The 12,417-nt window shown below is 43.2% G+C and overlaps 1 protein-coding gene across 1 annotated transcript; it reads left to right on the top strand.

Annotated features, from left to right (window-relative positions):
* The first annotated feature begins 1,178 nt into the window (after positions 1 to 1,178).
* LOC142652979 (uncharacterized) lies at positions 1,179 to 12,216 on the top strand. The gene is made up of 9 exons (XM_075828688.1): positions 1,179 to 1,278; positions 2,361 to 2,471; positions 5,364 to 5,471; positions 6,105 to 6,239; positions 7,324 to 7,386; positions 8,794 to 8,973; positions 9,773 to 9,862; positions 10,386 to 10,439; positions 11,186 to 12,216. The coding sequence occupies exons 1-9, from the start codon at positions 1,264 to 1,266 to the stop codon at positions 11,207 to 11,209; spliced, it is 780 nt and encodes a 259-aa protein (XP_075684803.1). The 5' UTR covers positions 1,179 to 1,263; the 3' UTR covers positions 11,210 to 12,216.
* Positions 12,217 to 12,417: the final 201 nt, after the last annotated feature.

Genomic DNA, 12,417 nt, shown 5'->3' with positions numbered 1-12,417 from the left:
GTCACCTAGAGACAGGCAGCCATTTTATGCTTCACTTAGAGACAGGCAGCCATTTTATGCTTGACCTTGAGACAGGCAGCCATTTTATGCTTCACCTTGAGACAGGCAGCCATTTTAAGCTTCACCTAGAGACAGGCAGCCATGTTCTCAAAGTAAATACACACCCAGAAATAGTTCTTCATCATTATTCCACCATTAGGCCTATTTACTCAGCCCATAGATGTGTTCTCTATGCTGTGCCAACACATGCATGTCATGTAACCCTGAATGCCAGGGGTCCCATGATGTGTGTGTGTGTGTGTGTGTGGGGGGGGGGGGGGGGGTGATCACATGACTGACGCCATGTTTAGTCATTTTCCAGTAGCCTGTGGATGCATTACACCGGCCTGACCTGTGGACTATACCATTCTACTGTGGAGTCGGGGGCTACTGCACTGTTATATAAAAATGAAACCAAAACCTGAAGCCATAATCTCAAAAGTAAAGATATCCATTGAATAACAGTACAAAAATTACTGTATTAATCCATATTGGAAAGAGACAGTTGACCACAACTGCAGACATACAACATATACACAAAAGACGTATAAAATAATAAAAACAAAGCATGGTAGAGCAGTGGAGGACACAGCAGGTTACAATGTCTACAGAGAATACAAAGAGACTACAAATGGGAGGCATAAGTATGCATATAAACAGTATAGTATAAAGGAGCATAATGCAAGTAAACAGTAAATACTGACACTCCTCCGGCTCAAACATTTGAAAAGTGGCACAATAAGTATCAATGTAAAAACTTCAAACTATATTGAAGGTAAGACCAAACCAAAAACATTACTAATGATTCCATATATTTATAATCCTGTGTAGGGGAAAAATGTATATTCAAAAACTGTGATTTCCTATTCTATAAATAAATAAAATGTAAAAAAAAAACAGACCGCCACTTATCTCTGTTTTTAAGCTGTAGACATTGAAAAACGGAGAACAAAAACCCTTCTACCATTTAATACAAGGGGGGGGAGGGGATGTAACAGTTTAATTTTTTTAATCATTTGAACTCTAGTAGTACACTGATAAGTTTGGGGTGGGGCTGATTAGAACGCTGCTGTGGTGATGTCATCAAGTCCATTATGATGTCATCAGTCTCTACCCTATTAGGCCAGGTTTTACCTTGATTCCTTTGAGGGTTTTGTAGGAGAGAGAGGAAGAGAGGAGAGAGAATTGATTTTATATTTTGCTATTGCGAATTTTAGTCCAAATATGGACAGATTTCTTGTAAGTAATTATATATTCATGTATTGATTATTATTATGGATTGATTAGGAATAAGTAATGAGCAGTAATTAATAGAAATGTTTGTTTACTTGTTTTTTTAGAATAGCAAAACTGATTCAAATGTATTAATTGTTCAGAATTAGAAAATAGGGTCTGTTTTTTCCCACAAATATCACCGCTTTAGTTCATTAGCCGTGTATAATATTGCATTCACTTTAATTGGGCTGAGCTGCAATACCAGCTCTAGGACAGGAGTGGCACTGTTTCAGGAAAAAGTAGATTATTTTAGAATCCAGGACAACCTCCCTAGGGTCAATTCACACGTTGCGTAAATACTGCGGATTATCCGCAACGGAATTTGTTGTGGAAAATTTGCAACAAATACAGTAGCAACAAAGAGGATGCGATAAAACAAATCTCATCCACACGCTGCATAAATAACGAGCGGAAAAAACACTCAAATTTACCTGCAGTACAGAATTTTATTCCACAGCATGTCAATTGTATTTGCGTAAATGCTGCTTATTTGTTGCGGCTTTTCCCGATGAAATTCAATAGGGAGGTAAAACCCGCAACAAATAGCAGTTGTTGCTTTTTATTTTCGGTGGGTTCACAGCGATTCTGCTGCTAAGAAACGCAATTCGCACAAAATAAATAAATCTTATACTTACCCAGGAGTCTGTGTTTCTTCCTCCAGGTGGGCCTCCTGGACCGCTGCAGCCAATCACACACTGTAGCGATGGTCACATGTGATGAAACGTCATCCCAAGAGGCCGGCCCGGATGACATCAGAGGGCCAGCCTCCTGGGATGACGCTTGACGCTTCATCCCATGTGACCGCCGCTGCACCCAATCCCAGGCTAAATGCTGCAGTTTTCCGCAGGGGACATTCCGGGCGAAAAACTGCACCACAGTTTGTTCCGGTTATTCGCCTGGAATTCCCTGCGGCGCACAGGATGGATACGATGTGTTCTTTTACGCAGCGTATCTGCCCCGTGTGAACTCAGCCTTAATGTGATGCGACATAAGGAGGTTATAAATCATGTCACTGAATGGAGGATTATTCCTTATCTGTCCCACAGAAATATTTACCTGCTCGGTCCCGTGATCAAACTCATGTCACCGAGTTTGTGGAGCCCGGGAAGAAGAGCAGGAGATGGAACTTTTTTCAACGTCATCCGTCCAAAGTTGAGGTGATTTCTTTTTTTTATACGTTGTATATTTCCTCATAAAGTAAAAGCTCCACCTTAGAGCCACTTAATAACATTATGGAACTAAAATCTCAGCAATTTCCTAATATATATCTGTGACCGGAGTCATTCCATTCAAAACAAGGCAGGTGCGGGGAATTCCTATTCCTTCAAGTTGTTCTCCTGGCACCAAATGGAAGAGCTGCCCCTATGTCAGTCAGTGAGAGGCGTAATTCAAAGCTTATGGACCCCAATGTAACAGGGCCCCCCACCTACAATGTTCCAGTTACAATTCTGGTGTCTTCCTATTTGGCAGAAGGGCCTCCGGGCCTCCTCAGACACCATGGCCAGGTGCGACTGTCAGGGTATGTTCACACGGCTTATTTTCGGCCGTTTTTCGGGCCGTATACGGTCAAAAAATCGGAAGCAGAACGCCTCCAAACATCTGCCCATTGAATTCAATGGGAAAAACTGCGTTCTGTTCCGACGGCCCGTTTTTTTACGCGGCCGTTTTAAAAAACGGCCACGTAAATAAACGTCCGTGAGAAAGAAGTGCAGATCGCTTCTTGAGCCGTTTTTGGGGCCGTTTTTCATTTATTCTATAGAAAAACAGCTCCAAAAATAGCTATAAAAAAACGTAGCAAAAAACGCGAGTTGCTAAAAAAAATGGCTGAAATTTAAGAGCGGTTTTCCCTTGAAAACCGCTCCGTATTTTCAGACGATTTTTGATAAGCGTGTGAACATACCCTCAACCCCTTCTAGTCATGCCTCTGCAGTCACTATATTCCTCCAGTCTTTTCCCTAACTCTGTTCACAGGATACAGGCTGTCATAAATGGCGCCTGTATTATGCTGGTGCCCCAGGAGAACCAAGCACAGAGAATCTGTTGCTATATCACACACATTACCCCACACTGATACAGGCAGTAATTAAAGTAATAGATATAATCTATAAGGACATTTTATTTATTGGTAAAATGGAAAAATAAAAGAGAATAATTACATTTATTTTATGATTAGGATTTTTTCCACATTTGTTGGGGTACAACGAGTGTATTAGCTCTTTAGAAGTTGGTGTCCATTATACTGATCTGGCGGAGGGGGTAATATACATCTCTCTCAATCTGATGTTGTGGTATCCAGAATGATAGAGAAAGAAGTAATGCTGCCAACGCTTACCCATGGATATTGACTACTTGGTCGGACATTGTTATGGCTTATTGGACACATATGCATATAGCCTAATTGGAAACTGTTATTAGAGGGTAAAGAGATTGTCCAGCATTAGAAAAAGGGGCTGTTTTCTCTCCAGAAACAGCGCCACTCTTGACTATTGGCTGTGTCAGGTATTACATCTCAGCCCCATTTACTTGAATGGGAATGAACTGCAGTACCGGACACAGCCCATAGACAATAGTGGCACTGTTTCTGAAAAAGAATCAGACTTTTTTTCTAACCCCAGACAACCCCTTTAATGTATGGTATATCAAGAAAGTGACAGAAGCCGCTTATATATAACCACAAGATCAGGATTTATCTCTACTACTAGAAACAAATCATGAGCATTGGTGACTGGGTGCTCAGCAATGTGTCCCTGGGGTCCTGGGTTCCAATCCGACCAAGGAAAACATCTGCATGGAGTTTATATGCTCGTTCTGTGTTTGCGTGGTTTTCCCCCGTTCTCTATTTCCTTTCACGCTATAAATACATACTGATAAGTTATTTCTATGAAATCGACCCCAGTGTGTGTCTGAGATAGAGAGATTAGCGTTATGAGCCCCATTGGGTACAGTGAGTGATGATAATCTGTGTACAGCGCTTGACCTGCCTAGGTAGAGTCGTGTGTTAACCTTAAACCATACTATCCCCCACCCCCATTTAGTAACGACACATGACACCGAGGTTGGATGTGAAATGGCCACAGCAGCCGTTTATTAATTTCACAGTTTTATAAAAACAATTTAAATCCGAAACATTCGGATAACTAGTTAGGAATCCACCAGAGAATTCCTCCTAATAATTCACATGACCCAACATGGGTCAGAATCATAAATAACAATTAAACGTTAACATTAACCCGAGCAGAGGAAGTCCTTGAAGCCCCTTCAGATGTTCCTTTCAAGAACACACCGAATTAGCCATCTGCAAACCACTAATTACCTCCAGCCGTAAACCAGCTCGGAAGCACCGTTCACCTCTGCAGATGGCTCCAACCACTAGAAGTCCACTTCAAGGGGATAACACCCGATGAAGCCCTCAAGTGATATACCGACCACTAGAAGTCCACTTCAAAGGGATAACACCCGATGAAGCCTTCAAGTGACATACCTTCTACCAGAAGACCACTTCAAAGGGATAACACCCGATGAAGTCTTCAACCATGTACCTTTTTTGGGGGACGCATACCCCCGATGCGACCCCCCCACCATTTTGTACTGACTGGCCTCAAGGACTCCCCCCGCCAGCTGCCATGACAACAGAACCTACTCCGGAAAAAAGAAAAACATGTTAAATAAGCACACAAAATAAAACAAAACGCTCATAGGCAGACGTACATAAGACCTAAGGAGTAACAAAACAAGGGTGGGAGGGTGGGAGCTTTGCTTAATGTGTGTTACTCCTCCCGCTGCTTCCGGCTCAATGCCGAGAAACAGCGGGAAGCGCAGTAACGGCCCCCCCGCCCCCCTTAACTCCTCCCCGTCCCTCCTTCAGCTCCTTCAACTTTCCCTGACCTCGTAACATTAACCCTTTCCCTACCAGGACGGTCATGTCGGCTTCCCTTAAGCCTGCAGCTGCGTCCAGCCTCTTCTATAGAATATGTTGGCTGGAAATTCTAATAATTATAAGGAACTACAGAGACACATTCAAATGAACTCAGTTTTCTACTTATTTACAGCAACGTCCTGCTGGCTCCTTTGATAACATCATTGACGTTCCAAAAAAAGAGCCTAAAAATGTAGCCAGGACACGGAAACGCTTCTGGAAATGTATTAACAGGAGAAAGGTAAGATTTCTCTTCGTGTAAGTTTTTTCTACATACGTAGAAGACGTGGTTGGTGGTGTTTGGATCTATTGGAGGATGTTACATTGGTAAGATACTGGGATCATGCATATCAAGTACATGTTGTGCAATTCCCATCTATTAAAGGAGTATCCCAAAATCATAAATTATCACCTATTCACAGAATAATTGATCATTTTCTGATCGCTGGGTGCCCAAATGCTGGTACCCCCACCGATCATGAGAATGGAGGTCCCGATCCCCCAGATCCTCCTCGCTTCACCCCCAGCAGTGGGAAGGAGCTTAAATGGAGCGGCTGTCGAGCATGCGTTCACCGTTCCATTTATTGTCTATGAGAATGATGGAAACAGCCAAGCACTGTACTCGTCTGTTTCTGTAATTCCCGTAGACTTTGAATGTAGCGGTAGCGCGCAGGCTGAACCACCACTCCATTCAATGTCCTCCTTACTGCGGTCAAGCAATGAGGAGGATCTGGGGATTTGGGACCCCCGTACTCCTGATCTGTGGAGGTTCCAGCAGTCCCCAGCGATCAGACAATTATCATCTATCCTGTAAATAGGTGATAATTTAAGATTTTGGGAAAGTCCCCTAAACTCTAGTTGTTTTCTTTGGCAGGCTTATGTAACACCAAGTGGCACTCCTAAAGATGTGGCAGATAAAACATCTGAAAATCGAGTATCACAGATTGAAGACATTCAGGTGGAGCTGAAGCCGCTGACATCCACAGTCAGGAGGGGTCCTTATGTTAAGGTAATGTTACCGGAACTGTCAATCCCCAAAGATAGATAAATAGATATGAGATTAATAGACAAGTAGGAAAATAGATAAGAGATAGACAGATATGAGATTAGATAGGTATATATGAGAAAAATTGTGGTGCAGTTTTTTGGCCGGAATGTCCGCTGAGGAAAACAGCACGCAAATAAAACAATCCATACTGACGTTATGCAGTTAGGCCTCTTGGAATGACATTTTATCCCATGTGACCGCTGCAGCCAGTGATTGGCTGCAGCACTTACATGGGATAAAACGTCATCCCTGGATGCCGGGCTAAACGCAGGAGCAGAGAGACCTGGGTAAGTATGAGATATTTTTTTTTCTGCTTTGTGAGCTCAATACAGAGCGGCGGCTGCACAAATCTGCACAAATAGTTTGATACAATGGGGCAGGTTTACTAATGCTGTGTAAGGCCGGGTTCACACTGGTCGGATACGCTGTGTAAAACTATGCAGCGTATCTGACCTAGAACCTGCAGCACATTCTATCCGAAAAACCGTACCACATTGTGGTGCAGTTTTTCTAGCAGGATTTCCACTGTGGAAAGCAGCGCTAGAAAAAAAATAAAAAACGTTCATACTTACCCTGGCCGAAGCCATGGCGACGCATCCCTCTGACATCCTGCAGCCCGGCCTGCTGGGATTACGTTTCATTCAATGTGACGCCAACATCATCCCTGGAGGATGGATTGGATGCAGGAACAGAAAGTTCAGGGCAAGTATGAGAATTTTTTTTCTGAGTTGCGATCTTTGCGGCGATATTGCAGATTTTCCACTGCAAAACTCGCGACATCTGCTACTTGATGCAGGTTTTATCTCCCCATTGATTTCAATGGCGACAACCTGAAACACAAAAGCAGCGATTTATTATAAAACCGCACCACAGGTCAATTTATGAAAGTTTTTTTACTCTGCGTGTGGATGAGATTTGTTCAAGGCTCATCCACTTTGCTGCTACTCTACTACACTGCATATTTTCTGCAAATGAAATGGGTTGCGGAAAATCCGCATTGTTTATGCTACGTGTGAACCGGCCTAAATGTGTTTTCTTTCTGTAGATCAAAGTGCAAATTCCCCATAATAAAACCAAGAAAAGAAGCATCATATATTTCTTCCGCAAGGTGAGAACATGAGTTTATTACTGATTTCCTGCAGTCACTATCCTGTGTTTTATCTGATTTCCTAGCTTATGTGAACCCTTAGTCATAATATAAGTAGAAACTGGGTGAACACAAAGTGGAGGAGATGCAGGTGAACGTCAGAAAGCAGGTGCGCGTTTCTCTCCATTATGTTCTATGAGAGTTACGAGAACAGCCATGCGCCCTGGAACCACTTGGGCACCCATTCTTTTGAAGGTTGGGGGTCCTACCTTTGGATATGGCACGAATGTTATCCTAAGGGCAGATTCACACGAGCGTTGCGTTTTTGCGCGCGCAAACAACGCGGCGTTTTGCGCGCGCAAAAACCATTTGACAGCTGCGTGTGTCATCCGTGTCTGATGCGCGGCTGCGTGATTTTCGCGCAGCCGGCATCATAGAGATGAGGCTAGTCGACGGCCGTCACTGTCCAAGGTGCTGAAAGAGCTAACTCTTTCAGCACCCTCGACAGTGAATGCCGAACACAATATCGCAAAACCTGTAGAAAAAAAAGAAAAAGTTCGTACTTACCGAGAACTTCCCGGCCGTTGCCTTGGTGACGCGTCCTTGGTGACGCGCCTCTCTTGACATCGGGCCCCACCTCCCTGGATGACGCGCCAGTCCATGTGACCGCTGCAGCCTGTGCTTGGCCTGTGATTGGCTGGAGCTGTCACTTGGACTTAATTGTCATCCCGGGAGGTCAGACTGGAGAAAGAAGCCGGGAGTTAGCGGTAAGTCAGAACTTCGTTTTTTTTTCTACAGGTTCATGTATTTTGGGATCGGAAGTCACGGTCCATGGTGCTGAAACAGTTTAACTCTTTCAGCACCATGGACAGTGACTATCTCCTGACGTCGCGTACCGATAATTTTTTTGCCGGGATCGGCCAAAACGAGTTTGGCCGAACCCGGTGAAGTTCGGTACGCTTGTCCGGCTTCGCTCATCGCAAAGACACTCCGTTTGGATGTTCGGAAACAGAAAAGCACGTGGTGCTTTTCGGTTTTCATTCATCCTTTTCACTGCTGTTGCGCGAATCACGCTTGTCCCACGGAAGTGCTTCCGTGGGGTGCGCGTGATTTTCACGCACCCATTGACTTCAATGGGTGCGTGATGCGCGAAATACGCAGAGTTATTGAACCTGTCGCGCTTTTTGCGCAGCAGACAAACGCTGCGCAAAAAGCACGGACTGTCTGTACTGCCCCATAGACTTGTATTGGTCCATGCGTGCCGCGTGAAAACCACGCGGCCCGCACGGACCGAATACACGCTCGTGTGAATCCCCCCTAAATCTTGATCTGTCATTTTCTGTATGTTTGCTCTTTGGTGATATACTTAACTAGTAATAGAAATATCTACCAATATGATTCACCTTCATTCACTTTTCTGTTTTGTAGAAGTTTGGTTTAGAAGAGCTTCAGCCACCGATCCCAAAGAAAAAACATGTTGACACACAAGTTACGGAAGTGGACCTTGATAAAATCATAAAGGTTTCTACTAGCACAAGTACCAACTCGTACTTACAGGTCTCAGTAGCAACACAAACAGAGGAGGATGATCTGCGAAACATCTCAGAGGTGTGTATGATAAAGGCTGTTGTCACGTTGGGTTCGTGGACCCACTGGGCCGTACCGTCTTGGCTGTAAGGCAGCTGGCCAACAGGACGCAGGTCAAAGTCTATAGTTCGTATGGGGTACCTGTGGCAGCTCGGACAGTAGCAAGGCAGGCTTGGCAGGAACTTGGCAGCAGGTAGACGTCAGGCGTGGAGAAGCAGGACAGGCGTGGAATACAGCACAGTACGGCACTAGATCAGGATACAAGTATAGGATACAGGAACAGGAACACTGGGAGCAGGAAACACTAGGGGGCCATATGCAAGACAGACTAGGAATACACAACAAAGCTCAGGCATAAAACTAGGGGGCTGGACCCCTCTTATAGTCCAGAGTACTCACAGGTCAAGGTTCATGAACGAGGTCCGGTGCGCGCCCTGCCCCTTTAAGAGTGGGCACGAGCGTGCGCGTGTACCCTACGGGATCCGGCTGTGGTGAGTAGACACGAGCGCTGGCTTCTCCTGAGGAGGCTGGGGCCAGCGCTTGCCGACTCGTGGCTGCGGCTGTCAGGAGGAGAACGGGACTGACAGCCCGCAGCCACGGACATTACAGCTGCATATACCCCAGACCCAGGACAAAGCCCTATATCACAGGATAAAGCAGTCCAGGAGATGGGGCCAAGGACATTAATTCCGGGGTAATCATAGTCCTCAAGAATAATCTTCTGCATCCTGAGAACTATTAGTGATGAATGTCTTAATAACGACATCATATAATCTCAATATCCTGCAATAAAGGGAATTATTATATGCTATTTATACAGGTGACAAAATCTTGGAGCGGAGGAAGAAAAATAAGGTCATTCTTAGCACCATCAGAAAGACCCACCCCCGAGGAAGAGATCTTTGTCTCTGTAAGTATTACTTGTGTTTGGTTCATAAAGGGACATTTTCTCCTCAAACCAGAAAATTCCTAGGATATATAGAAGTCCTTGAGTCAACCTCTTCAAGTTGTTTAACATTTAATTGGCTGTTGGTTGACAACCAATATGGCCACCATTCTGGCTACCACAGGGATTGTGGCCTAGCGTTACTAGACTACTGACCTGCCAATCTGCACATAGTTGTGAAAGAATATAACTACATGCTACAGATTTTTTATTCAAGAGTCTGGTAAAGCTTGATGCCAATCCCTATTAGAGCTATAATGGCTGATTGTTGTCCATCGCTTGCGAGAAGGAGACAGAACTAAGAAATAACTTAATACAATGTTTAAGAGTGTTACAGAAAAGGATCAATCAGGGTGATTTTTTTTCTTTTTGGTGGAGATGCATTTAATAAACAATATATATAGAAATGTCATAGAAGATATATGATAGGTTTAACATGTTCTACTCAATGATCAATCAATTAATAATTATTCAATTTGTTTTTCAGAAACCACTGCCACCAATTGGAAGACAACTCATTGTTATTAAAGAAGCCAACTCTGTAAGTTCTCACATATTTAGATTCATTTTGCGTTGCTTATATAGCGCCAATATATTGAGGAGTCCCTGTCCCCAATGCGGTTCAAAATCTGAGCAACAAGATTCTTTGAATCCTGTCCATTTGTGAAGGTGTTTGTTGTTTGCTATTTTGGATGTGACCCCCCGGACTGTTTTCTGACTGTCTTGGGATCACTGCCTGCCCTGACCTGTATCTGTCTATCGTGTTGCATGTACTCTGCCAACCCTAACCTCGTTATTTGTATGACCACGCATGGGCCCCCTCCTGTTTTCTCCATACATAATTCTAGTTGGGCTGACTATAGCAGGGTTAGTGTTCTCCCAGGACATTTCCCTGCTCTCCTAAATATCACTAGTGATTGTATGTCCACTGTCTCTGCTGTCATGTCCTCATTCTGTGCAACTCACTGTCCTGGACCATTAGACGTTTTTTTCTAATGTATTTTAAAGAATCCCTATGTCACATAACCATAGTCCCACACACAATCCTGATTTGGTCAGATATCTCCACTCCACTCTGTCCTCAGCTAGATACCCTTGTCGCATCACTTTGCACTTTATATCCATGTTGGCTCATACACTGGCTGGGTGATGGGTTTATGCAGCTTTATTTTTATTCTCATTGCCAATACAATTACTGCCCCAACTGTAAAGAGCTGCTAAATATGTTGGCGCTAAATATAAATTATTATTATTATATGAAATTATAAAGTTCTGTTTCCATTTCAGATCAACAAAGTGACAGTGAAGTAAATTGCTGCATTATACAGTTATGTCCTATTTGTACATCCAGGAAAGGAAACCAAATGACTGACAGTCAAAGAGGATTTACCATGTAACCAAGTAAAAACTTGGTGCACTGTCCTATTATATTCAAGATATGTCCTACAAATAAGGTCAATTAACACAAAATTGTTAGAAAAATACAAAATATCCTTTATTGATGAACATGTATAAGACAAGACAGATTTTAAAATTAAGCATACACTGCAACATCACTGTGTCTTACAGGACAGGAAAACATATGGGTATACAAAAATATATGAATGTAAAGCACAGGGGAATGACATCAATTACATGCAATATAAATAATGGGCAAATGTCCCCATGCATGAAGTTGAAACTGGTCCAAGAAAGGTATGAGGAAATGGTTCAATGTAGTATGGACATTGTATAGTATGAAGAACCTCTCAAAGAGGATAGTAAACAAAAGGTAACCAAATCTATAAGACCAGACCTATATAACCCATACTGTTGCTCCTGCACTGTAGAGACACCAACTAGACGCGCGTTTCGGCTGGATGCCTTCGTCCGGGGGTGGTGTCTCTCCAGGGGAAGAGGCTTTTTAAACTGGCTGTCGTCCAATCATGTAGGGGAAGTGAGAGAGCGTCAGACTAAATAAGGGGATAACCTCTATATGACGTCATACGCCAGGTTCGGAAATGTCCGGTGATGTGCTTCCGGTGTCGCGTCATCAGGAGTGGTCGAAGAGAAAGCGACAGAATGTCACTCAAAGTCCACTCATCCAGACAGAGACACGAGACCGCAGGACATCACTTACACACCCACCTATGCGTAAACGCTCGGCTTTTCCCAATCAGTGGAAGGAATCAGAAGACCGAAACATGACTGGACAAATGTAGACAAGAGAAGCACATAGGCATGAAACAAAGCGAGTAGTTAATCATTGATATATTATCACATGAGTATTTATTAAAAAGATGATCTTTGTTGACAGATTTGAATATTAATAGAAAACCACCAAGAATAAAAAATGTGAAATAAAGAAATATATGTTGATATTTACAATGTATTGTTGTGTGTACATGTAAAAAAAAGGGTGTGTATATATATATATATATGCCTTTTCTAAACTATCTACATGAAAACTGAGTGATTGTTGAAGCTAAAACTCGTGTTAGTGAGTGTGAAAATAATGTGTGTATGTATGTATATGGTAC

Source organism: Rhinoderma darwinii, chromosome 5 (assembly GCF_050947455.1).
Source record: "Rhinoderma darwinii isolate aRhiDar2 chromosome 5, aRhiDar2.hap1, whole genome shotgun sequence".
Classification (NCBI taxonomy): Eukaryota; Metazoa; Chordata; class Amphibia; order Anura; family Rhinodermatidae; genus Rhinoderma; species Rhinoderma darwinii.
The sequence above is the reverse complement of the archived record's forward strand: the minus strand, read 5'-3'. Positions and strand labels throughout refer to the sequence as shown.

Bases quoted from the DNA above. Each gene is read 5' to 3' on its own strand.
- LOC142652979 (XM_075828688.1), top strand. The intron at 5,472-6,104 runs GTAAGATTTCTC...TTTCTTTGGCAG, and splicing joins AATGTATTAACAGGAGAAAG to GCTTATGTAACACCAAGTGG. The intron at 6,240-7,323 runs GTAATGTTACCG...TTCTTTCTGTAG, and splicing joins GGAGGGGTCCTTATGTTAAG to ATCAAAGTGCAAATTCCCCA.